We start from the raw sequence: 26326 nt of genomic DNA, 5'->3' as shown, positions 1-26326 counted from the left end.
TTATCACAGAGGAACAGTTATGAAGGTAATGTCTTATGATTTTCAGAGATGGTAACAAGTTATAGAGGGGGGATAGCAGTTGATTCAATCATGTAGAATAGGAATTAGATCACATAGAGTAGAAAGTGATCAAGCCAGGAAGATCCCTTAATGCAAAATCAGCACCTCCAGATGTCTTTGGAAGAACTCAGAATGGGAAACAGTGTACCGTCTGTAAATGCATTATAATAATTTAAATTTGAGGTTACTAAGATATCTTGGGCTTACAGGGCATGAGTCAACCATTGGCAAGGGCTTTTCTTTTATTTCTTTTATTTGGCAGCCTAAGCAAGTGCTTATTTTTCTTACTGAAGTTAAAGATGCCGAATTACGGCTGGATTGTATTTGTATCTTTAAAGTATTACTGTCTATGGACAGAGTCTTTTGGGCGCAGTTATAGAAAGAGACTTCTTGCCAGAGTACTTTTGCAGCCTCAAAATAGCTATCTGCTGTTCTCATCAGGGAGGAATCATAGCTCATTGGTAGAATATATGCTTTACGTGTCTCAGGCTTAGTGCTTGACATTCCCAGTTCAAAGAATGAGATAGTGGGTGATGCGAAAGACCTCTGCTTGTGACCATGAAGAGCCACTATCAGTCAATGAGATAATGGGAGAGCTGAACAATTAGTTTCACCTAGTATAAGGCTTTTTAAAAAATGTTTGTGTCTGTACAGTTTTTGTGATCTCGTTTTACTCCTAAAACAAACAACTCAGGCATGGTTATCATTCGTTTTAGTTCTCATTTCTGGAATACCTTGTGGAAAATAAAAGATACTAATACAAGGCAGAACAGTTTGGTAAGGGCACCTTTTTCAAAAGCAGCTCCTGCTATATAGTCATGCAGGGAGACAGATAGTCTCACTTTCTGTCTTGCTAAATATCCTATTGATAGAGGATGGGTTTACAGCTTGGTTTTATTAATGCCCCAGTGAGTTGTTCTGGGTTGAGCTTGCCAATATTTTCTGTACATCTTGAAGAAAAAGGTGGAACTACTTTCCTGCCCTGAATTGTGGTTATAGTGAGAAGTATTGCTATGGTGCTAGGAATTAGGCTGCCATCGCACCTCTCAAGATGGATTATTGCATTCCCACCAAAGCATTATTGTTTCTTGATGGGGCTGCTCTACAAGACATTTGTCAAGGCCAGGCCCATGCTATATCTATAGAAAGTTTGCAGAAACAGATCTAATCTTTTGTTTAAACCCTACCATAAGAGAAACTGCAGACTAGGACATGGAACAATGGCTTCAAACTACAGGAAAGGAGATTCCACCTGAACATCAGGAAGAACTTCCTCACAGTGAGGGCTGTCCGGCAGTGGAACTCTCTTCCCCGGACTGTGGTGGAGGCTCCTTCCTTGGAGGCTTTTAAGCAGAGGCTGGATGGCCATATGTCGGGGGTGCTTTGAATGCGATTTCCTGCTTCTTGGCAGGGGGTTGGACTGGATGGCCCATGAGGTCTCTTCCAACTCTACTATTCTATGATTCTATGAAACTGGTTACTGGTGGTCTAATTTTAAGTATAATGTGGCACAAAAGCTTTTGTGAGGGGGGGGGGGGTCGTTTATAATGGAAACATGGGTTTCAATTGCTGCCTGGTTAGACGCAACCAGGTTGCTCCTGGTTATTATAAAGACAAACATAGGATAGCATCAAGCCTGAGCAGTCAAACTGAAGTTTGAGGATGCAGTTGTCCTAAAACTACTGCAGTGTACATAGATAATTTATCCAATGCACTTTTGTGGGTTAAAATTTATATAGAATTTGATTGTACAACAGAGCTTTCCATAGCCATTGTGAAAAATTAGATACTTTTTGACAAAGTTCTTTTTTGTGAGACACATTATTTCTGATCCACAGCAAGCAAGTTATTGAGTGCCCAAGTTCTAGCAGATATCTAAGATGCTTCTCATATATATTGTTTCATATTCCCTCCAGTTTGGACTGTATATTTCATCACCATAATGGCAGATAAATTAAGCTACCGTGTTTCCCCAAAAATAAGACAGTGTCTTATATTAATTTTTGCTCCCAAAGATGCTCTAGGTCTTATTTTCAGGGGATGTCTTATTTTTCCATGAAGAAGAATTCACATTTATTATATACTGTACAGTAGTTGTCATAAACCAGCATAACTAGACAAACTGTGAATCCCATCAAGACTTTCTTGTTACTACCATTATTTCCATGTAGAACAATCTATGGTACTTACATTTACTGATTCTGCATGCTCTGGTGTTCTGTTTGGTGGGCATGCTTCCAAACAAAAACTTTGCTAGGTCTTACTTTTGGGGGAGGCCTTATATTTAGCAATTCAGCAAAATGTCTACTAGGTCTTATTTTCTGGGGATGTCTTATTTTCGGGGAAACAGGGCATCTATAGAATGGCACATTTTGATGTGACTTTATAACCTAATATTTTGTGGTGGGTTGTGGAGCAAGTGGAATTCCTGTGATGAAAATATTTGTAATGAGGAATAAAGTTATGGAACAATTCTAATGGCATGGGATATACATGGACAATCCAACACTTTCAAAAACATGCCAGCTTGCACTAGCCGGAGTAGGGAACAGATGAGATGTTCATTTTATTTTTTCTTTCATTTTTAGATTATTTTTAAAAACCGACTAGTATTTGTATTATGGTTGGATGGATTGGTTGTGCTTGGAAACTGGTATATTTGGGTCGAATTCATAGCTTTTCAGGGAGAGAGGGACAAACTATAACAGGATGGGCATGAACTAGAACCCAGGGGACTGCCCAGTGGCATTTTGGCCTTTTTTAACTGGCAAAACAACCTCTGAGTATTCCTTTTCTAATAAAACTTTGAAAAAATTAATTGGGTCACCATAAGTCAGCAGATGACTTGAAGGTACATAAGCACAAAGATGTCTGGCAGATTGTACTACCCAGTGACCATTATATATGGAATGATGTCACTTTATTCCCAGTCACTTTGTGAGACAATTGTAAGGGTTTTGGGGGGTGGATAGGTGTAGTTTGGTGGGGAGTAGTTGCGATTCTTTGCCAGATAGTTTACTGCACTTTGTGAATTGCAGTGCTACAGCTCTTTAGCAGATAATTTTTCATTAATCTACAAACCTCAGGTTTCTTAGATTGTAGCCACGATAGTTAATGTAGTATGAAAGAAACTACTATAACTGTGTCGTATAGAGTTGCTCAGGGACAGATCATCAGCTAGGACAAGAAGGACTCTGTCTACTTTCACACATCATTTGGAATATCACTGCAGGGAAAGGTTATGAATTACCCCTTTAGTTCTTGGTACAATTTTTGTTCTTATCAAATCTTCCATCATTGATCTATTCAAATTAATAGAAAAATAATCATTATTTCCTCACCTCATAAATACACAATGCATTATTGTAAATTCTCTTTTTACGGTTCCACACTAAGTATAACAGCAGAGATATAGTCAAGAAAGTTGGTCCAGGAATTCTCAAAAACCAGAGCCAACATGCGGATACTATTTCCATCAGTATGGGAAGTGCGTGTCATTTTCTTTTCCAGTGTGGAGTTTGTCGACAGATGCTTTCAATAGTACTTGCCCCTTTCCTCACTGAATTTATGCTCTATCTTTCTTTCCTTCTGACTTGGTTTGTATAGAAATGTGTTGCTTCTGGCAAGGAATCTACCCTTTACGCCTTTCCACAGTCTTTGTAACACCCATTATGACAGAAATGAAATTGCTTATGTAAAATACTCATACTATCCCCCTCACACATTTTTTTTAATTTTCTTGTGTCCTCATTCTTTCTTCCAAGATAGCTTTCATAGCCTTCTTAATCTTTCCTCTTCTTCCTCCTCTATTTACTCCTATCTCTCTGTGTTTAGTCTTCTCCCAGTGTATTCCTTCCCTCTGGATGTGTGGTTTGCTCTTGCTCTCCTTCAATGAACTCTTGGTTTGTAAAGCAGGAGATAAGGAAAGGGATTGTTTTTCAGATCATAAGGATATTAAATACAGGAGGCAGTGTGCATGGAAAGGTAGTGGTGGTTTTCTACATATTCTACAGTGAGTGAAGTGATACTCACAGTTGGCTGTTGAATTAGAGCCTTGTCCAAATGGCAGTGTAAACAGTAAGCTGTTTCCCTTGACATCGAAATGCTCTGCATCATTGGCAGATGTGTTCACAGAAGGGACAGTTGTGAAGTGGTAGGCTGCTATATTGTTCACTTGTCAATGTTTGTCATACTCATACTATCTTATGCTACAAAGCCATGTGGTTGTTTTTTATAGTATGGTGTAAGCCCTGTTGAACTTACTGAGATTCACATATTTCTCTACCAAATTTCACTGATTTCATTCCTAGCATAATTAGCTATGACTTGGTTAAACTGTATGATTTTTGAGGCTGTTTTGGTTTTAGTTTAATACCAAAAAAGAATGTAGCAAAGATGACATTTACTTTCAATAATGATGGATAGCTTTTTGTTAATATGATTTTAAACTATTTCAAGGATTTGTCACCAATATATTGGGTAGTACCAGACTGAGTAAAATACAGACATTTCTTTAACTAAAATCAGAGTTGTTTGTCCCAGCTTAATCTCTCTCAGCCTTCTTGTCTGACTGATTGGGACAACTACAAGTTGAGTACTGATATCTAGTTTGGTTGCTTTTTTCTCACTGCAAGGTAATCATGGAGAAGAAGATTGGCAATGCTCTCATTTGTGTGTTGTAGCATCATAACTAGAATACAGATAATGACATGGGGATGTGCTTTTAGGAGAATAGAAATTTGCAGAAGCTGTTTGAATAGGCACTGCAACAAGACCCAAATTGCTGAGCAGAAGGGTAAACGTGAAGGAAGAAATGCATTTAAGATTAGATGGTCCAGAAACAGTTCCTTAGAATTCATTTAAAATTTAGTGCTGTAAAGCAGATAGCAAAAGTGACATATGCTGAAAAATATCCCAAAGATATCTAGGAAGATAAAGTTACTGTTGTGTATTAGGTCAGCTCGCAGATTTTAGTTGAATTTATTCCCAGCCTCCTTGTATGGCAGTCAGATATTAACCCATGTGCAAGTTGTAACTAACATCAGTTCTAAAAACTGTTTACAGTTAGACAAGATATTATAGGAGGGCTGTAGTATGGTAGTGTGATGTCTCATGGGCCTTGTAGTCCCGTTCCTAGTGCTATTGTGGCTGATGAGGAGGAAAATTTGGGATTTCCACCGGTTCAGCTTGAATCGGAGCCTCGCCACCTGGAGGATGTTTGTCCTCAGGAAGTTAACCTTTTTCTTCGTGTACTCTGTGAATGCACACTAATGGAGAGGCTGCGCCTGCGCAGGTTCCAACGGAAACTCTTCCCAAGCTGAAGTTTAAATTTTGGCGGTAGCCACGCCCCTCCGTCCCCGGAGGGCATATAAGGCAGCCCTCGGCGCCCGCTCCCCAGTTCCTTTTTTTCCGCCGCAAGGTTCACTTCGGACTCTCATGTCTACGACTCGCTTTAAGCGCTGCACTCAGTGTGCCGCTAAAATTCCTGATTCCGACGGCCACGCCAAGTGCCTCTTCTGCCTCGGGGAGGCACATGTCGTCGGTACCTGCCGTTTCTGCCTAGCCCTGACGGCTCAGCCTAGGAAGAATAGAGCCGCGAGGCTTAGAGCGGCGCTCTACAAAAAATCGCTTGCCCCTGAGCCCGTTCCGTCGACTTCGGGCACGAAGCCGTCGCTCAACCCGAGATCGATGTCGGCTCCGACAGCTAAAGCTCCCTCGGTCTCGTCCAGGGCGTCCAGAGCCTCCAAAACGGCTAAAGCCGCCAAACCGCCGTGCACACTCACCACGGCTACTATGTCGACTCGTTCCGGTCGGGTCGGCCCTTCCTCGACATCGAGCTCGGTGGCCTCCGTGTCCTCGGTTCGATCCCATCTCGGGTCCCCTCCGTCGACCTCTGCGATGAAGATCGCCTTTAAAAGGGCTCATGAAGAAGCTCGTCGGACCCAATCCGACTCAGCAATGGTCCCTCCCACACCGGGTAAATCCATGAGGGTTCCATCAAAACAACCGCTTGCAAAGAAGAGGGCGACCCAACGTTCTTCCTCCTCTACTTCCTCCAAGATGGACGTCCCTTCTTCCGCGACTTCTTCTAGAAGGTCCTCTCCCATCGCTCCCGCTCAGCGGCCTCGTCAACCTTCTCCTCACCAACTTTCTGATGGCGAGTTACAGGACTCACCCCACCACTCCACTCAGACAGTGGTCAGGGTGCCGTCTCCTCGACCTGCGGTCTCACATCGCCCGTCTCGACAACAGCTTTTCCCCCCGACCTCGACACCGGAGCGGGGTAGACAAACCACTCGTCTGGCTCGAGCGGCCCAGGCCTCGGCCTCAAAGGAAACTCGGCCACAGATTGCTCCTGCTCTTGAGGCTTTGCCCCCACCAGAGACTGTGTTGTCATCTCCTCCTCAGTCCCCTCAAGGGGCTGAGGATGATGAGATTGATGTCGATCGCCCTGATTCCGCTCTCTCGGCCTCGGTGGTATCTCTAGGCCTCGATCTCTCTCCTCCCCATGATGCTTATGAGGTGGACCCTCCTTCGCCTACCGACAACATTCGGGCTTTCTCTGAACAAATGATTAGAATGGCTGATGCCCTGGGTCTGGAAATCAAACAAACTTCCAAGGCGGTGTCTGACCCGGTTTTCAAACGGGTCCAAGCCCAAGCCCCTCCAGCCACGTTGTTACCGTTTTTGCCTTACCTTCTAGATGTCATCCAATCATCTTGGAAGACTCCTTCCTCGATTCCTCCTACCTCGAAGAGAATCGAATCTTGGTATCGTACAGATGACGACACCTTAGAATGGCTTAAACACCATCCCGACCCAAATTCCATGGTCGTTAAGGCTTCTCAAACCTCCGGTCGTGAATCCACTACCCCTGCAGATAGAGAGGGCAAGAGATTTGACGCGGTCGGTCGAAAGCTCTATTCCGGGGCCCTTCTACTTTGTAGAATGGCGAACTATGGGGCTTGTATGGGGGCCTACCAGCAGATCATTTGGGAAAAAGCACAGCCCTTCTTCGCGAAGTTGTCTGACGAAGACCGGTCGGTTCTGTCCACCCTCCAACAAGAGGCTGACTCGCTGGCGCATCATCAAATTCAGATGGCTAAGCATACAGGTGATACGGCCGGCAAGATGATCGCCCATGCCATTGCCATTCGTCGCCACGCCTGGCTGAGGTCGTCCGGTTTGTCCTCCTCCTCCAGGCAAGTCATCGAAGACCTCCCCTTCGACGCCATGGGCCTCTTCAACTCCGGTACTGACGACAAGCTCAAAACCAACCATGACTTTAAAGTTCTGGCCACTAAATGCGGTGACCAACCCCAAACCCACCGCACCAAGTGGTTTCCTCAGCGTTTTCGGCGTTTCCCGCCTCCCTCTTACCGCCATCAATCCTTCAGGCGTCCCTCAGTACCGAACAACCAGAACCGCCAACAGCCTCGACGCGCTGTTCAGCCGCAAAGACAACGCGGTCGTACCACTCCCACCGCTGGTCAACCCCACCGGCGTTCCTGACGCCATCTCTCTCTCCAGAGACTCTTTCTACGGTACCGATGCAGTTCTCATTCCTCCGCACCCCTCTCCTCCACCAAATCAACCTCATGGTCTCTTTTTAGACCGCCTGGCTCCCTTCTTTCACCGGTGGAAATCTATCACTTCAGATGCCTGGGTCCTCAAAATTGTCCAAGAAGGCTATGCCTTAGAGTTCGAGGAGCTCCCACCCACGGGACAGGTTCTTCTCTCCAACCCTTCTCGAGAAATTCTCGCAGAGGTCAACGCCCTCCTCGCCAAAGGGGCTATTCGGCCTTCTCCATCGATACAGGATCCTCAAAGCTTCTTCTCCAGATACTTCACGGTCCCGAAGAGGGGTGGGGGCCTCCGCCCAATTCTGGACTTACGCATGCTCAATGCCTTCATACGTCCAACCAAGTTCAGGATGGTCTCCATCGCCTCCATCCTCCCGATGCTTCAACGCGGGGACTACTTCGTGTCTATAGACCTACGAGACGCGTATTTCCACGTAGCGATCCGAGAAACCCACAGGCGCTTCCTCTCTTTCAAAGTTCTCGACCAAACCTACCAGTTTACCGCTTTACCCTTTGGCCTCTCTACGGCCCCAAGGGTCTTTACCAAAGTCGTCGCTGTCGTGGCCGCCCACCTCCGGCTCCAGGGGATCACAGTCTTCCCTTATCTAGACGACTGGCTACTGGTCGAATCCGACCCTGCCCTCCTCCGACGTCACGTCGACTACACCCTCTCCCTTCTAGAATCTCTCGGTCTCCAGCTAAACCCCGACAAATCTCACCTCACTCCGTCGAACAAAATCCGCTTCATCGGTGCCCTGTTCGACTCAATCTCTCGGACTGTCTCTCTCCCGCTCGACAGGTTCCTAGCCCTTCGTCAACAAATCTCCTTTTGCGAGACCCACCGGAGGGTTTGGGCTCGGTCCATCCAGGTATTGCTGGGCCACATGGCCTCCACAGTCCTCACAACCCCGTTTGCCAGGCTCCATCTCCGGACTCTGCAAAGATGGTTTATAGACGTTTTCAAGCCTTTTCGCCACCTCAACTCGAGGTTTCTCTCCATCCCACCCCACGTTCGTCGGTCGCTTCTCTGGTGGAAGTCCCTCTCCAACGTCTGCAAGGGTCTTCCGTTTCACCCGACTCCTCCCTCGACCACTATAACCACGGACTCATCCAATTTCGGCTGGGGAGCCCACATGAGCGGTCTCACTGTTCAAGGCCTCTGGTCTCCTTCCGAGAAGGCCAATCACATAAACTTTCTGGAACTTCTTGCCATCTTCAAGGCTCTGAAAGCCTTCTCCCGCCTGATCTCCCAAAAATCTGTCCTCGTCCAATCAGACAACACAGTAGCAGTCTCCTACATCAACAAGCAGGGCGGCACGGGTTCAAGGAAGCTGATGCTTCTCTCCTCCCAGCTGTGGTATTGGTGTATAGCCCGCAACATTCAAGTCTCGGCGATTCACCTTCCCGGGATCCAGAACAATTTAGCGGATGCCCTCAGCAGAATGACGACCTCCTCCCACGAGTGGATGCTCGATCCCGAGACTCTTCTTTCTCTCTTTCACAAATGGGGTTTTCCCACTCTGGACCTCTTCGCTTCTCCCCAGAACGCACAGTTGCCTCGGTACGGGGCGAGACTTCCCCCGTCCTCCTTTCCAGGCTGCCTGGGGGATGCCTTCCTTCTGGACTGGTCAGCGGAACCGATCTACCTCTTTCCGCCTTTTCCTCTCATACCAAAGGTCCTACAGAAACTCCGGTCGATACCGACGTCGGCGATCCTGATAGCTCCAGCATGGCCTCGCCAACCTTGGTTCCCGGCTCTTCTTCATCTCTCCAGAGCGACCTTCGTCACCCTGCCTCTCCTCCCGCACCTCTTGTCCAGGGAGAACGGCCAGATCCTGCACCCGGATCTCCCCTCTCTACATCTCACTGCTTGGAGAATTCTCGCCTGACCTCCCTCCCGCAGAACCTACAGGAGGTCCTCCGCGCAGCTCACAAGCCGGCTACAACCAGATCTTACACTTATAAAGTTTCTCGCTTCCGCTCCTTTCTTCGCTCCCGAGGAATTGTTGCCTTCCCAACCTCGGTACCGATAGTGCTAGACTTTCTTATGTCTCTGGCAGACCAAAAACTTTCTCTTGCTTCTATGAAATCTTACTTGGCCGCCCTATCCTGGTGTTTTCAACAACATGGTAGACCGTCGTTGTTCTCTGATCACCTTGTCAAAACCTTCTTAAAAGGATACAATAACATCTGCCCCCCGTCTCAGCCTCCTACTCCGGGGTGGAACCTCGAGCTCGTGCTTTCCCAGCTCACTACCTCCCCTTTCGAGCCTTTGGCCTCGACCGACCTACGTCTCCTTTCTTGGAAAGTTGCCTTCCTGGTGGCCATAACTTCAGCGCGCAGACCCTCGGAACTGGCAGCCCTTCGGGTTGATGAACCTTACCTCCGTTTTCATCATGACCGTGCCGTTCTCCGCCCGGACATCACCTTCCTTCCTAAGGTGGTCTCAGCTTTTCACCTTAACCAGGACATTGTCCTCCCCGCCTTCTTTCCAGACCCCTCGTCTCCCCTTGAACGGAGACTGCACCTCCTTGATGTGCGCAGGGCACTCCTTTTCTATCGGGGCCGTACTAAGGACATTCGAAAGACCCCAAAACTTTTTGTGGCCCATGCTCCAGATAAACTGGGCAATCCTATTTCTTCACAGAGACTGTCTCATTGGATTGCTCAGGCTATTGAATTGGCCTACGAACTGGCCAAACGCCCACCCCCTCCGTCGGTCCGCCCACGTTCGACGAGAGGCCTCTCCACGTCGACTGCCTTCCTAAGGGGCATCCCCCTTGACTCTATTTGCAGGGCAGCGATCTGGTCCAACCCACTTACGTTTGTGTCTCACTATAGGGTAGACCAGAAAACCTTAAAGGATTCAGCCTTTGCTAGGGCAGTTTTGTCATCCTGCTTGTCCTGAAAGGTTCCTTCATATATTCCTATTTTGTGGATGTTTTTTCATGCCATCCTTTTGTCAATTTCCTGTTCAGTACATGTTTGCACTGTTATCTCTGACAAATTGTGCCTTATTTGCCACTGCCTTCCTCCTTTGGAGAATGATGCGCCTTACTTGCACATGTTTTCTTAAATTGTTTATATCATGCCTTACCGGGTTGCTCTCGGTGTCATGCGTGTGTTCATGCAATACTTCAATGGGTCCTTCGGACCATGTTATTGATGTTTAATAAACATATGTTTGGACATTATCTCGTTGTCAGGGTTTGCTTAGCCCGCCTCCGAGACCTAAGCTTGCTAGTCTCCATTAGTGTGCATTCACAGAGTACACGAAGAAAAAGGACAGGTTGCTTACCTGTAACCATGTTTCTTCGAGTGTACTCTGTGAATTCACACAAGCCCGCCCTTCCTTCCCCTCTGGCAAACCCTCTTCCTTCCTCGTTGCCTTAGCGGCGTAGGAACTGGGGAGCGGGCGCCGAGGGCTGCCTTATATGCCCTCCGGGGACGGAGGGGCGTGGCTACCGCCAAAATTTAAACTTCAGCTTGGGAAGAGTTTCCGTTGGAACCTGCGCAGGCGCAGCCTCTCCATTAGTGTGAATTCACAGAGTACACTCGAAGAAACATGGTTACAGGTAAGCAACCTGTCCAAACAAGCCTTGGGCAGAATTCTCCCCCGTTTTCCCGAAAGGACAATTATAATAGAGATAGAGGGGCGAGGGAGGCTAATCGCCGGAGCCTCAGAATCGCTGCCAGACAATTAGCTGATTAGGTCTGCTTCCCTTGGGAAATTCTAAGGAGTCATGCATCTGGACACAGTTTGGGTTTCACTTCTTGTTCTCCAGGGAAAGTGTTCTATTGGCGGGAAAAAAAGACTCTATATAGGGGTTTTGCCGCAAGGGGAACCTTGCGGAGTCAATTTGTTCAGCTTGAGGAGAGAGATCGTGTGTAGACTTCGTACCCCAGTTCCCTGTTTTACGGATCAAGTTTTCAACCTAGCCTTGTTTCACGGATCAAGATTCCAGCCTTGCCTTGTTTCACGGACTTCTATGGACTCAGTTCTTGTTTCATGTTTGCCTTGTTTCAAGTTTGATCAAGCCAAGATTCAAGCCTATTTTTCAGCCTTGTTGTCAAGCTACCTTGGACTTTAGAGATCCTGTCATTTCCCCACACTTTGCTTGGCAAAGTGTGTGTTTCGGTCAAGTGGATTATAACTTTGAACTCTAATATCTTATATTGGACATTATTTTCCTGGACTATATTTGACCTCATCTGAAAGGTCTGATTCTGAACTATACTCTTCACTTGTTTTTATTGACTTTATATATTTCTTTAATAAAGATATTAGATAGATTCTGGTCTCTGCGCATGGTTATTGGTGCTCTGCAGCCTGGGTCTTGACAGGTTTGTTTAACATCATGAAATGTCAACTTGATGTGGATGGAGGGTGGGAGTTAGAAGGGCAAAACCATTATGTCGGTTTTAGAGACAAGATACTACCTACTTCCAGTTTCTAGTCAGAAAATCTGAAAAACACAACATAGTACATATCATTACAATTTATAGATCCAAGACACAGGTTTTGATATTACCGTACATATAATACCGTTTTTCATCTCATTGTATGTACATAAACTACAAATACGGATGTCTCTTTGAATGGTGTCAATGCTGTAGTGGTCTGGTGTGTTTGCATCTGAATTGTTCTTTCCTCTGACAGACTGACTCCTGGATTCTGCCCTGTGGAGTTCTTTCTTTTGGGACAGGAATTTCTAGAATGATGTGTTTCACTCCTTGTGATCTATTCTAGTTTTCTGAGTCTTTAAAATAAGTTAACTCCTATGACAAGGTATTCCTTTTAATGCATGTTGCTGTTATTTTCCTACTGACATCCCCTTACTTTTAATTTTGTCATAAATTAGTTTATGGAGGATCTGCAGAGGAAAGCAAAAGGTAACTGGATGTCAGAGGAAAGAGGAACTCAGCTGTCAAGTAAAGAGCCAAGCAATAGTAATTGCAATATGCTTGGATACTGGTGGTTCTTGTATGCCAATTGTGTAATTGAGGTTAGTGGGTCAAAAAACCTTCTGCAAGCCAGAGAAGGTTATGTAACCAGCATAATGCTTTATTCAAGTAACCCACATGGCACAAAAAAGAGTTGAACAGAGTAGATAGAATCCAGAGGGACTGAAATATATTTAAGAAGCAAACATCCCACGGCCTGTTTTGATTAAAGTACAGGAGGTTAGCATATTACACAAGGGATCAGTTCCAGGATTTTCATGTGATACGGAACTTTGTTTTTCTTACCTGAAATGAATATTATCCTGAGCTTCTGGCTGACTTGGGCTATCTAAAGAAACACCTAGAAAAGTGTTCCCTCTAGTCTCCCAGTGCAATTCTGTAGTCAACTTCTGGTAAAACATCCAATGGATGTTGACCATACAGTCATTCTGGAGGCCTAGGGAGAACACTTCTCTAGGCATTTTCTAGGTCTTCCAGAGCGATGCTATGTTCTTCAAAGTTCTTTGCATGTAAATAAAATCACACTAAACAACCCACTGTTCACCTTTCTTAAGTAGGTCTTAGAAGCATATTCTGCTCACATTTGTAAAGATACATTGAAACATTGTTTGGCCAACCCATCGAAAGAACAGTATCCATCATCAGAGCAGCTCCTTTAGCCTCCTGCATGCTTTCACATTCTTGTACCCCTGGTCAGTTGTTGCAGTTTTGTACACAGGATGAACTGTTCGGGAATCTTGGGAGACCATTCTTCTACCATTATTGGTATTTTCATTTCCCTATTAAATTTATGAGTTGCTTTTCACTTCCAAATAAGTTTTGAAGTGGCACTAAAGATCTTTAGCTATTATAACAGTTAAGTGCATAACACAGCTATGAATACAAGATGAACAAAACCTCATTTGAAACAACACAGGAGTTAAAATGTTCATACTCATCTTACGCGTTAACAATTTCATTCTTCCTCCCTAGAAGAGACATTACAGAGACACTGCTTTACATTTAAAGCCTTTTAGAATACAGAGGCAGAATTTAAATATTGTAACTGCTTTCTACATTATATGCAGAAATATGTATTCCTTTTGGAAAATTATTGGAAACTTATTTTTCCAACATGAGAACTTTGCAAACTTCAAACTTTCCCCATATTTTTACAGCTGATTCCCACTAGATGGCATCATGCCCTCCACTTTACAAAATCTCCCATATTGCTTTGGGAGTTTAGGTGATTTTTATAGCGCTTCTTCCAGATAAATAATTGATGCCTGGATGAATGCCAAATCATATAAATTTTCTCTTGAGCTAGTGTGAGGGTGAATCATAGTTGTTTTGGAACACTCAAGATTTGTAGAGGTTGATTTCCAATGTTGTGAAACCCATGTAATGATGATGGGATTCAAAGAAATTAAATCAGTTCTAATTGGGTGTAAATATTTTATTTTAATTCTGTTTTTACTACACTGTTACTCTTCAATTGTTTTTTTTTAATTTTGAAACTTGTCTAGTGTGGGATTGTTAGCTGCCTTGAGTCCCCATGTGGAGCAGGGTATAAATAAAGATGATAATAGTAATAATAATAATAGATACAAACGCTGAAACACTAATGGTGATTTTGCCATTATTATTTATTATAGAATATTTTAAATATAATAGAAATTGTAGGGGGAAAGTAAAAATGAAAATTTGTTGTCTAGGTAGCTCACTAAGCAGGGGTCCACAAACTTTTAAAGCAGAGGGCCAGTTCATGGTTCCTCAGACTATTGGGCAGGGGGTCGGACCATTGCTTGAAAAAATGATGCACACTGCACATATCTTATTTGTAGTGCAATAAAATGAAAGAACAATACAATATTTAAGATGAAGAACAATTTTAACCAACATAAACTTACCAGTATTTCAGTGGGGAATGTGGGCTGCTTTTGATTAGGTAATTAGGATTGTTGTTGTGTGCCTTCAAGTTGTTTCAGACCTAGGGCAATGCTAAGTACCATTTAGTGTGGGTGGTGGGTAAATGACCTTGGAGGGCCCAAACATAGGGCCTTAGTTTGGGGACCCCTGCTCTAAAGAGACAAAGTGATTAGGGATTTCAAAACACCATTTTGTGGTTTGAAATGCAAAATAATATTTCAGTTTATCCTTTTCTTATCAACAAAAAAACAGGTACCTTTTTCCTGATTCAGGATCAGATTGATTAGTTTCTGTTCTTGTGTAATCAGAAATATAGAAAGATAAGTAGTTGTAAGAAATCCATTTGAATGAGCTGATTTGGGTATCTTGAAGGAATAATTGTGTTTTGCTTTATACCAAAATTAGGTCTCAGCTTAGTTTGACATAAACTAATTTATTCAGAGGTATATATTTCTTCTTCAAAGTTTGCTGTATTGTGAGAAGAAAATTATTTGCTTCAATCATCAAGAATGACATTCAGTTCGGAAATAAAGAGAGCAAATAATGCTTACACTAGGATAGGAAAGACAGAACAGATGGTTTCATGCTGCTAAACAAGCTGTCATAGGCACGTAAGGAGATGGCATTGACGTATGGACATTGGGGATCTACCCTTAAACTTGCTGTTAAATCCAATCCATGGTCACAACAATCTCATCCTTTTAGCAGAAGCAGAAAATCTTTGCCCTAACAAAAGGAAAGAATCTCATTTGATTCATTTGAGATGATTAACCAAGCCCATACTTGTTGGGTTTTCCAACTGAGGAGAGACATGCTGTGTTCCCAGTCTTAGTGTTTGTTGAAAAAATATGAAGGAGAAACTTTCTGAAGAAGAGTCAGCTATTAATTGGTGCAGTGGTGATATTTGCACAAGACTGACTCTTTAATGAGATAGCTCCCACAGACAAGAGTTTCCTGTGTTCATTTCAAAGACAGGAAAGTAACCGTGAAGTCTAATTACCTCAGTATATGAAACAGTCAACCACTTTTTTTGGTGGTAGGATTTATCCACTTTCTTCCCTAGAATTATTCAATTTCTTTGATTAAAAGACAAAAAAAGTCTTGATGTTGGAATGATGTATTTTCACATGGTTATCATCTCAATCACAATATGATTATGATTGCATTCAGTCTACCTCTACCCATGCACATACAATGATAGAGTGAAGAAAAACCCAGAATCTATGCATGTATCTCTGTTACACCCAGATAAACTGAATTATTCAGTTGTTAGCTGTTGTGGGATTCTCCAGAAGAAGAAACGATTCTGATTTCATTTTTGCACTGGGCACTTATCCAAAAGGATCATACAACTATAGATGCAAAGCTGAATTCTTGATGGATGAGTTATTCATACTCTGAGATGACTGTTTTGCTACTGCTTTTCCTTGATAAAATGTAGAGTTTCAGTGATGGTATTCAACAGGACAAAGTCCACTGATATCACTAAAGGAGAACCTTATGATGTCAGCAACCACTCAAACAATCACAATTCCACTCTTCTAATAATTATCTATTGATATGAAAAAATTAAGATATCCGAGGTAGTTCATATGAGCCTTAAGGCCTATTTAGTTAGTGTTTTTTGGTGACACTGGAAGAAGATCCGGGGTTATGTTTTTCCTCATTACACAATAGGTAGTATTTTACTGCTGAAATGAAGAACTCTTGTCAGGTTCTTTGTGTATCACTAAGAGATAAGGGACTATGCAATGGATTTTACAGTGGAAGAAACAAAACAACTTATATTTTGATTGGATAAGTGAATGTGACATGCTTCACCAAACCAGACTGTGTTTATTTTGAACTGCTTTGCTGTATGTGCAGTGGAGATCCCAACTCATCTTGATTGCACCACTATAAATTGGTTCGAGGAGAAATGCATTAGTTGTAGCCTCAACTGCAAGTTGCAGTCAGGAGAAATAGCTCCCGAATTACTTTTTCATGAGACTGGCTTGACACCTTGCATTTCTCACCACCAATCTCAACAGGTGATTGTTTCCTGATCTTTTTAGGTTGATAACATTGAAAAGAGAAGAGGGAGTGGAATATAGCTCTTCCTCTGAATTGTTTTTCCAGTTGAAAACTTCTTGCTTGGCTTTCTCAGCTGATCTGCCTCCTTCTCTTCTCTTTCCTCATATTCTCTACATTCTAAACTCCATAATGGTTTTTTTCTGAATAGATGACAGTTGAAAACAGAATGCATTTAGAGTAAAGGCCAAAACTCAGTATTTTGGTTATGCCAGTATAATTGTGTTCTCATGTACGAATGCATTTTAGAGGCTGGGATTATTTTTGAAGCAAATATTTTTGATATTTGTGATTTAGCAGCAAAATCTGGTACCCTGACCATTAGGAAAAGAATGTTGTTTCCTTCGAAACAAAAAAGAAGAAGCATTTCCCCCTGTTTTTGCTCCAGTTTGATTTCCCAGCCCAACTTGGGGGACAAAAAAGTTCTGATTCCTCTTCTCCCCAGTGTAAGCAAAACAGAGCCAAGTGGAACAAATGAGCAACTAAGCCTATAAGGAGAAACAGAGCCTCTGTTTCTCTTCGCATTGGAGAGCAGAGGATTAAATTGTTTTCAGTCTGTGTCTCAACTCACATGGGAGTTACTACAGACCATGCTGCCAGCCTTCAAACACTGATTGCACACTTCAAAGCACAACCCTTGCTAATAGATGCTCAGAAGGACCAGAAGAAATAGGGATGTGATTTCAAAGGGAGAACCGAGAAAAGTGAGAAATATACAATTAAAAAGGGAGAGAAGAAAACTATGTTCTTGTAAAAATACATGGATTTAAACCATGTTATCAGAGTCAAAGCAGCTGCCTTGTATGCAGAAGTGGACAATTTGAGTGGGCAGAAGATAATGTAAAAGAAAGCACTTCAGTATGTTGCTGCATAATCAGATGAAAGACATTACCTGAAATGTTACCCTGATCCATACTTTTGGTAATGGTATAATTTTCCTATGAATGATTCTGCGTTATAACTCAAAAGACTTTATCCCCTGAAGTAGAGGCTTCTTGTTTTGCCTTCTATTCATTAAAACCACCTTTGATAAAGCCAAAAATAAAGCCCACGAAGTCTGTGATTCGATCCACATGCCCATGGATGGAGAAAAAATATCCCAATTTTTGCCAAGTTTGAGGGAGGGGTCCTACCACCCGGAATGCATTATATGACTGAATGTGGGAAGAGGAGAAAGCAATTGGCACAGAGATTAGGGATTGTGTATATTAAACTATGACGATTGTCAAGATCTGTTTATGCAGGCATTGTCTCAATCCCATAGTGATCACATTTTTTAATTCAATAGTGACCTTAGTTTCTCTAGCATGATGTTAAGGACACAGTTTTGAAGGGAATAACATGAATGACAAATTAGGGGACAACCATCTGTGGCATTTCTCTACATTCCTTGTTGTGATCCCAAGGGACATGTTGCTTTTGTAGCCATCTTGTGCTGGACAGTTTTTCTGTCAATATTTGTTGCCTTATCCACATGCTTGTAAGTCCTCGCTCCAAGACTCTTTTAGGGTTTTGTATAAGGTATTTTGGGATTCTACTTCATCCCCCACCCCACCCCACGCTCAAAAGGAAAGATGTGATGTATAGAAAATTATCATACTGTTTTATCCCTTTTCTCTTGCAGCTGCCTGTCCTGTGTGAATGGGTCCTTCCCTTGCCACTGGTGTAAATATCGTCACATTTGTACTCACAATGCAGCTGACTGTTCCTTCCAGGAAGGGCGTGTCAACATGTCTGAGGTAAGCAACTAAGTCTTCTTTTAGCACGCCATTTAAAGATCTTCTCTTTTATCTTTTGTTTCTTCTCTTCAAAACTCATTCATATGTTATAAACAAAAATATCCTGTATTTCTCTAGAAACTTCAAATACAAATGACCTGCTTAGCACTGGCCATTTTATATATAAGTTTTGGCTTATGTTCTGGGCGTCATAGTGTGTGTGTGTGTGTGTGGGGGGGGGGGGGGGGTTGGGGGGAGAGAAAAATATATCCAAAAGAAAGTTACAACTGGTGTGGAAAGAAGTACATATTAGGAAACGCTGAGAGATTTTTAGTTGAGGAACAATGGTAATAAAAATGGTGGTGTTGGGAAGGATGTTGACAGGTTCAGAGTACTTTGTTGCAGAAGAAGAAAACTAACAGTTGTTTATTCTGTTTACTAACAGATTAAGAAAGAATTACTTCCAAGTACAGGAAGGACATCTTAGATTCATCTTTGGTATTCTGTTCACATGTCTCATAGCTTCTTTGTCTGTCACCTCAGTTCTTGTGAAAACAAGTGCTTTTGTTTTCAATGAAATTCACTGCCAAAGAGGTGTGCTGAGGATAGCATCCCAAAGCTTTCCTAAATTTGACCCAGAAGCTCAAGCAAGTACTATGCTTTCTAGATTAGTGCCAGGTTTGTGGTTCCTTTGTGTGATGTGATGCTCTGGCTAACAGTGAAGAGAAACCTTTCTGTACCTAGAGGATTTTTCTTCCTTATTCTTTTGTGCCTCTGTCTTACTCTAATACACAGTTACTGCACAGGCCATTAAGAAAAATGCCTGTAGGCCAGAATGCTGATTACAAATAGGCCACTATTCCACTCACTAGGGTCTACCCTTCTTCTCTTTGTCTGAGCTTTATCATTTCAGTCTTTAAGCATGCCATTAACTCTTTTTCTGCTTCATTGTTTGGAGCGTGTTTCTCCAATTGTGAGTATGGGCAGATTTTTCAATAGACTAGCAAGGGGAGACCCACAAAGCATTCATCAAGATATATTTTACAACATGTAGTGTCCTTAAGGAGGAACATAATATATGCACTGTATTTCTTTACATGTTGATATTTTCCATAAAATGTATTATTTTCTATATCAGCGAGTCTGAATTGTTAGAAGAATAATCGATTCTAAGTGGCAAACCAGCAGACCTTCAGAAGTGAACCATCTTGAAGCTGTTTCAGTCTGCAGACTATAATTGTGAAGTGGACAAAATGTTTTCTCCTAAAGCAGGCCTGCACAACCTATGGCCCTCCAGGTGTTTGGGACTCCAACTTCCAGAAGTCATAGCCATTTTGTCCAATGGTCAGGTATTCTGAGAACTGAGAAGTCCAAAATGCCAGGTTGTGCAGTTCTACCTTAAAGGATGTAATTGATCTCTTGTAGTAATGAAAATCTGGATTTGGGGATTCCTGGGGTGGAATAGTAGTGAGACAGCTGCAGCCTTCTGAGGTCCATGAGGGCATGTGACTCCTGGACATCTAGATGTTGTCCTTTCTTGCTCTATTCCTTTTATGCATTTATACATTGGACATAATTTTTCTCAGAATCGTTGGCCTTCTTTTACTTTTAAAACGCAAGGAGTATTTGGAGATATTTTAGATTGCTTGCATTAAATTTGAATGGTTGTTCCAAACCTGCCCAGTCTAGTCGATTTATATGGCTATTCTATAACTATCCCAACTCAAATGTTGATGTCAGCATTGATGTATCTTCTCTTGCTTTAATTTGTTCACTCCAGTTGAGATTCAGACCAACAGGCCAGTGATGGGAGTTGTAGTTCTAACATGTATGGAATATATGATGTTGAGGAAGTCTGAGTCATGCTGTTTTACTGGTTCTCCCCATCCCGCCAATAGAAGCTATAGCTAAAATTATGGACAGATATGTCATGATGGAAACTGTCTCTTGAGAGTGCAGATCAAAGTTACCTGTGATGTCCAGAACTGTTTCACCTGGAGGTCAAGGTGTGATTAAGCTGTGATTCCACTAAAACATGCAGAGAAGGGACTAACAGAGGATGGAGGACAGATTGACAAAGGGTTGAAGTTGAAAACTGAAGTTAACATGATGTGACCTTTCAGTCTACCTTCCATTTGTAGTTCCAAAGATAAATGTAGAATCTTTAAAAATGGGATGAAGGGGATTATTTGGGGTTCTTACTGTGTTTCTTATATTTTAACGTTATCAAAGTTAGGGTAGCATGTGCTATTTTCATAATCACCCCCGAGTTTTGATGAACCAGTGACAAATAGCAAACATGCCCCTGCAGATGTTGAGTTTCCTGGATAACAACTAATTTATATTGTAGGAAATACTGAGGAAAAGTGGAAATGTGGGTCTAACTTGTATTATGAAAATGAGTGCCCATGCCAAGACAAATTGACCATAAAATACCCCTCTGCCTCTTCAGAAAGCACCTCAGCTAAACTATAAACCGTGCTGTCATATGTGAAAAGGCATTTTGCTATTCAGTCCTGTCAGCATGGAAAAGTACTTGAGCTTTGAAATACTCTATGAGTATATAATGATGATGGCTATTTATTTTCTCTCCAAAGGGAGACTCAAAGCAGCTTGCATTAAAAATATTTCAATACAATTTAAAATCTAAAAATATATAAACATTGAAACAGAATTAAATATAAAAGGTACTTTAAAAATTCATAGGTATAGGTTCATACCACCATAAGACTCTTGGTCTGTAAGTTTGGTTGCCTTTAGTTATGTTGGCTTTTGCTATCATGAACAAATAAGATTGCTTGTATGGAATGAATGGGTCTGAAGTTAAACTATTAAAGGCATTGTCCCTCTTTGGATGCTTTCTGTGGATTTGCTATTTATTATTTTGATAGGTAGAGTACTTCATTGAGCATCCTCTTAAAAATTAGGTTGAGTCAGCTGCCCTCAATCATAGAACTTCCTTAGAATTATAGATCTTGGTCTTCAAAGAAGTGAAGTCACAAGAATGGAGCATCTCTAATCATATCTAGACTCCATGTCCCTCATGGACTCATCAGCACACATTCTGTGCTAATCAATCTGAGAGCAAACCTGAGTTTAGGTGCATTGTTTAAAAAGAAATAACCTATTTACACACAAGCTTCATCACTCCCTGTCATCTTTTTTCTTCCTTCTTGAACAGAGATATCTGTTTTAGTCTCTCACACATACTTAACTTCATTTTGAGCCTCCCTGCCCCCGAACACATTCTGGCTAGCCTCATAATTACCATGTATTCCTCTTTTGCCTGGCCCACTTCAGTTTCTTCTGGCTTTAAGTAGAAAGCAGTGTGCTCTTTGGGCATAATTAGATTCAGTTTCTTCTGACTTTGAGTTTGACTCTTGTTTTGGGTTCCCTCCTGTAGAAGTACTATGGAACTTCTACATTACACAAGGCAATGTGTTCCTCAGTGTTTCCTGCTGTGATCTACAATACTGTGGCCAACTTGACAGCTCTTGTGTTGCATTAGATGAATCCCATTCTAATCTTTTGCTGTGAGTGCTGGCATAACAAAGGTGCCCCCAGCTATCTTTTTTACTTCCCTCTCCCCGTGTCATTTCCCACCGTGATTCCTGTCTTGCAGCCACTCCAGGCTGATGAGCGTTGGCTCAGCATTGAAGAGGTCAAGCTTCTGGCAACAAACAATTAATTCCCCCCTTCCCCTCCACTCCACCCTTTATCATCCATAGGAGTGTGGGCCCTCCAGGAAGGAACCACCAGAGATTGGCAGTTATTCATCCAGCACCCAGCCACCAGCAGCACGATTGCTTTTGCAAAGGCTGACTGTGTTAGAGGAAAAAAGGAATTTATTTATTGTGTGTCAAATTCTGTGAATTTTCACAGAAGGTTGAAGCCTGATCCTGTTCACATGGAAAGAAACAGATGAGCAAGATTCAAAAGGGTATTAGGAGTTAAAGAACCTTGCTGCATCTGAATTTTTGAAAGCAGAAATTGCATTTGTGCCTTGATTGTCCATGAGTGTCTGCAGCAGTAGGAACAGCAGAAGTGAGCCCCAGTTTGGAAGAGTTTATAAACTGAGATCAAGATACAAGACGGGTTGTATAGATTAAATCGTCACATGTGGAGTTATGCATTGATTGTGCTATATAGTTTGTGTTTTGAATGACAACATTATGCAAGTGAATGTGTATCTACATGCTTTTGCAATTGCTTGTGCCATTGCTAATTCGGTGACCATGAACTCAGTGGAGACATTCCACATTGGATGAAAATGTCTAGCTGCTTCCACTTAAGATACAAGCAAAATTCAGAACTTGCAGTGATTAAAGTTTCTACTGAAACAGTAATATCACATATGGCTCAAGTTTCTACAGATAACTCAGCACCAGAAAAAGCAACAGTAGCTATATTCCATGTTGTAGGTATACATTTATTTGACTTACCAAACCTTTAAGACACCCTGGTCTCTCCAACAGGCAAGATGTTACAAAAACAAGAAAGAAGATGGGTGAAATTGAGGTGAGGGAGGGCGATGATACTGTGTCTCTTTAATGTATGTTCTCTGCAGGTTAATGTCTTAGGATGTAATAGGGAGGAGTGTGGGGTCTCATCAGCGGACCTGAAGTTACTAGGTTTCAACTAGATCTGTTTCTGGAAAGGAAAGAATAAACAAGTGGCCTTGGGAAATGTAATACTGTAAAAAACCTACAACTTCTGTATTTCCAATATGCAGATGCTCAACTAGATTCCCCACTGATATTCCCCCCTCCCCCCAGAATGGCTTGATCTGCTCCTGTGTTTCCATCAGAGGTTTGATTTACAGAAATCAGCAGCTGAAGTTTTCCACAGCATGGTGCAAAATCTTATCACCTACTCAAGTTTGCAGATCAAATAGCTCTTAAAAACGGAAAGGGAGTCCAGTTCAGATTTGGCAACCCTCTGATCAGCCCGTTGTATGAGGTTTAGAAAACTGTTCCCCTTTTTTGTAGTCTCAGTGGCTCCAAGGTCCGGAAGAAAGCGGGGCAGACAAAATACCACTGGACCTGCTGTCCTTGTTGGCTGGGTTGCTCAGTCTTGGACAAACAGGTCTTAGTTTTCAAGTCACACCACATGTTTTTGAAGCAAAATGATGAAGTGGAAACTCTGAATGTTCACAAGAGGCCCATACTAATGGTATGTTGTGCTTATATTTTGCAGAGGCTAGAGGGACAAGATGACTCCTCCATGTACATAATGTAAAATTAATCCATAAAACTATTTTAGACAAAATTTGGTCTGGATAAATTGCGAATTGTCTGTTCCTTGTGGGTTTTGGCCAGAGAGGTGTAGTGAAATATCCTTTAGCAAAGTGCCCAAACAGGCTCTTTACTTTTACTTTACTGTTGTTTCTCCTGCGCTATAATTGGGAGCTAGGAGACATAGAAAATGGATTCCCTCTGCTATCTGTGGAAACTGAGAATTGGAAGATATGCCTGTGTGTTGGGTCAGCTAGGGCCTGCCTTTTCGGTCACATAAATCAGTTGGGTGCTTTCAGTAGGAAAGCAGGAATTTGTGGTGACAGCCTAAGGGAGGAAATATCTTGTTCCTTTGTACATGTAATGTGCGACTTGTTTACTTCTGGTTTGCTCATATCCTAGAACTTGGGAAGCTACTTTAAAAATTAAGTACAATTAATCTTTCCAAGACCCTAAAGTATTTAGCTGCCATCACCAGTACAACCTCTTGAAAAGACCGTGCTTTATTTTTCTTCTTATCAAATGTAATTATAGGCAGTCCCTGAGTTACAAACACTAGACTTAGAAATGATTCATAGTTTAAGAATGGGGGTGAGACAACAGGAAGTGAGAGAAATCTACCTCTTAGAAGGGAAATTCACCGCTGGAAAAGTTATCATGGGGAAAAGGGGTCTCCACTGAAGCTTTCTTACCAATCTGTTTCCATAACAAGCCAACTTTTTCAAAATCCAATTCTCACTGGGACAGAAAATGAGGCGAAATCTTCTGAACAGGGACACAGATACCTAAACAAGATATATTTGGCTGGAAATACTTAAAAATGTACCCATTCTGACTTACAAACAAACTGAACTTAAGAACCTATCTTGTTTGTATACACTGCCTTGAAGTGTGGTGGAGTCTTCTTCTTTGAAGGCCGTTAAACAGAGGCTGAATGGCTCTCCGTCACAAATGCTTTGATTGTGTGTTCCTGCATGGCAGAATGGGGTTGAACTGTATGGCCTTTGTGGATTCTTCCAACTCTATTATTCTATGGATTGGTGAAATGACGTTTTGAAGTCCTCTGACAATTGTGGTCAATGCTCACTCTTGCTCTGCTTCCAACTTGATCTGTACTTAGTGGATATTCCATGCTTGTTTTCACTTTCTAGAAATTCTACTTTTAGTCATTGCTTTTGCCAATTGGTGTAGTTTTGGAGCATTCCATCTTTTCAGCTTCTTCACATGTGGAGAGCAGATGGGATTTGCCACATCGGAGGTGGTTTTCAAATAGGGGATATCCGAGAGGAATCCCACAATTCTCCTCTTCATCTCTACAGTTGTTAGAGTTGCCAACTTGCTTTTCAAGCTAGATGCTGGCACTCCCTGCACTTGGAACTTTTTCCAAAATTCAGTCCTGATGGTGTCCTGAATGAAACATGTTCAGAATGTGCAAGCCTGGCAAACGAGATGACAGGCATGTTGAGTCTGGGTAAAGGGCGTTCTCATTAATCCTTTGAATTGACTGTTCCAAAGAAGGGAACAGCTGGGGAAAGCCTGGCCAGCATCAGAGCCATTTCCAGTTCAACATCATGAGACTCTTTAGAAAAGAGTTCCTAAGCACCAGGTGCTTCCTGTTTTTTAAGCATGGCAGGATTTTTGCTGGATGAGACACAGCTCCCTGCAGACACTGAACATGTGACGTAGCAGGAATGAGTGGTCTTTGGCTCAAAAAGCCAGTCAGCAAAATGTATCCATGTTTGGGGGAACAAGGGGGAGTGAGATTGGACATTACATTAGCTCTTATACTGTATTTGTTCAGACATCTATAGATAGACACTGAATTTATCCCATCCATGTAAGTACTTTTGGGCACTCTTTGTGCTGTGCTAATTGGAAGTGTGCATTCTGGTCTATATACCAGGATAGGAAGTTTTTTATTCTTAACAAGGACAAAAATCCAAACAGCAATGGACCTGTTTCTTAACTCTTTTTTAATGGAAAGAAGTGAGGGAAATCCACCTGCTTATGATTCAAGAAAGAAGGAAAGGGAACTTGTGACAAGGAGTTGGGAGAAAGACAGCTTTCAAACCAAGCTTTCTGCTCTCTTTAGTTTGTTGGACATGGTTTGTTAACCTGTAAAAGGAAACAAGTATTAGCAAAGGGTTCATGAATTCCTGTGGAGTGCTTTGAGATGACCAACTCTCAAATAGTTAGAAACATTAAATGGAATGGAAAACACATCTCTTGCTGTTGTTACCAGCACTACAGTTTCTTCTGTGAGCTTAATTTACTGGAATTATCAAGGGTGAATTAAGCAGAATTTATCATATGCTGGGGGGAAACAGGTCCGTCCCTGTTGATGCCTTCCTTGAAAGTGCCTGCAGGCTCCTAACTGCCACATGTTCTCATTTTGTAAGAGCTTGCTTCAAAACATGTTATTCTCTGTTCTCCCTATTATTTGTAGCAGGCGTTTCTTTTCTCCCAGGCCCAGATCAGCTGAGAATTGCATCAGGTTATTGTTGCCAAAAGTGGTGCCCTTCTGGGATGCAGGGCTGCTTTCTTGCCAGGTTCTTTTTATTTTTACCTTCCCCTTACTCTCTTGTGTTCTGAAATCTGACTTTTGAGAGGTCAGGCTAACTCTCAAGAGAGCAACCTGGATGCAAAATAAGGTGCATCTTCCTTGCCAGCCACTCTCAAACTGAAGGAGAGAAGGAAGGTTATGCCACGACCCAGGTGCTAGTTGAGCTCTTTGCTCAGCCCCTATCAGGTGCAGCTGCAGCCTTTCCATCATGTATTTTCCTTTGCA

At 42.5% G+C, this 26326-nt stretch overlaps 1 protein-coding gene across 7 annotated transcripts in view; it reads left to right on the top strand.

Moving 5' to 3' along the window:
• plxna1 (plexin A1) overlaps window positions 1–26326 on the top strand; it is a 389627-nt gene that overhangs the window by 233931 nt on the left and 129370 nt on the right. For all 7 annotated transcript variants that reach the window (XM_062969812.1, XM_062969808.1, XM_062969807.1 and 4 more), the window contains exon 9: window positions 18211–18325. In XM_062969812.1, the coding sequence (XP_062825882.1) occupies window positions 18211–18325 (115 nt within the window). The remainder of the gene's footprint in view (window positions 1–18210; window positions 18326–26326) is intronic.

Source organism: Anolis carolinensis, chromosome 2 (genome assembly GCF_035594765.1).
Source record: "Anolis carolinensis isolate JA03-04 chromosome 2, rAnoCar3.1.pri, whole genome shotgun sequence".
Classification (NCBI taxonomy): domain Eukaryota; kingdom Metazoa; phylum Chordata; class Lepidosauria; order Squamata; family Dactyloidae; genus Anolis; species Anolis carolinensis.
The sequence above is the reverse complement of the archived record's forward strand: the minus strand, read 5'-3'. Positions and strand labels throughout refer to the sequence as shown.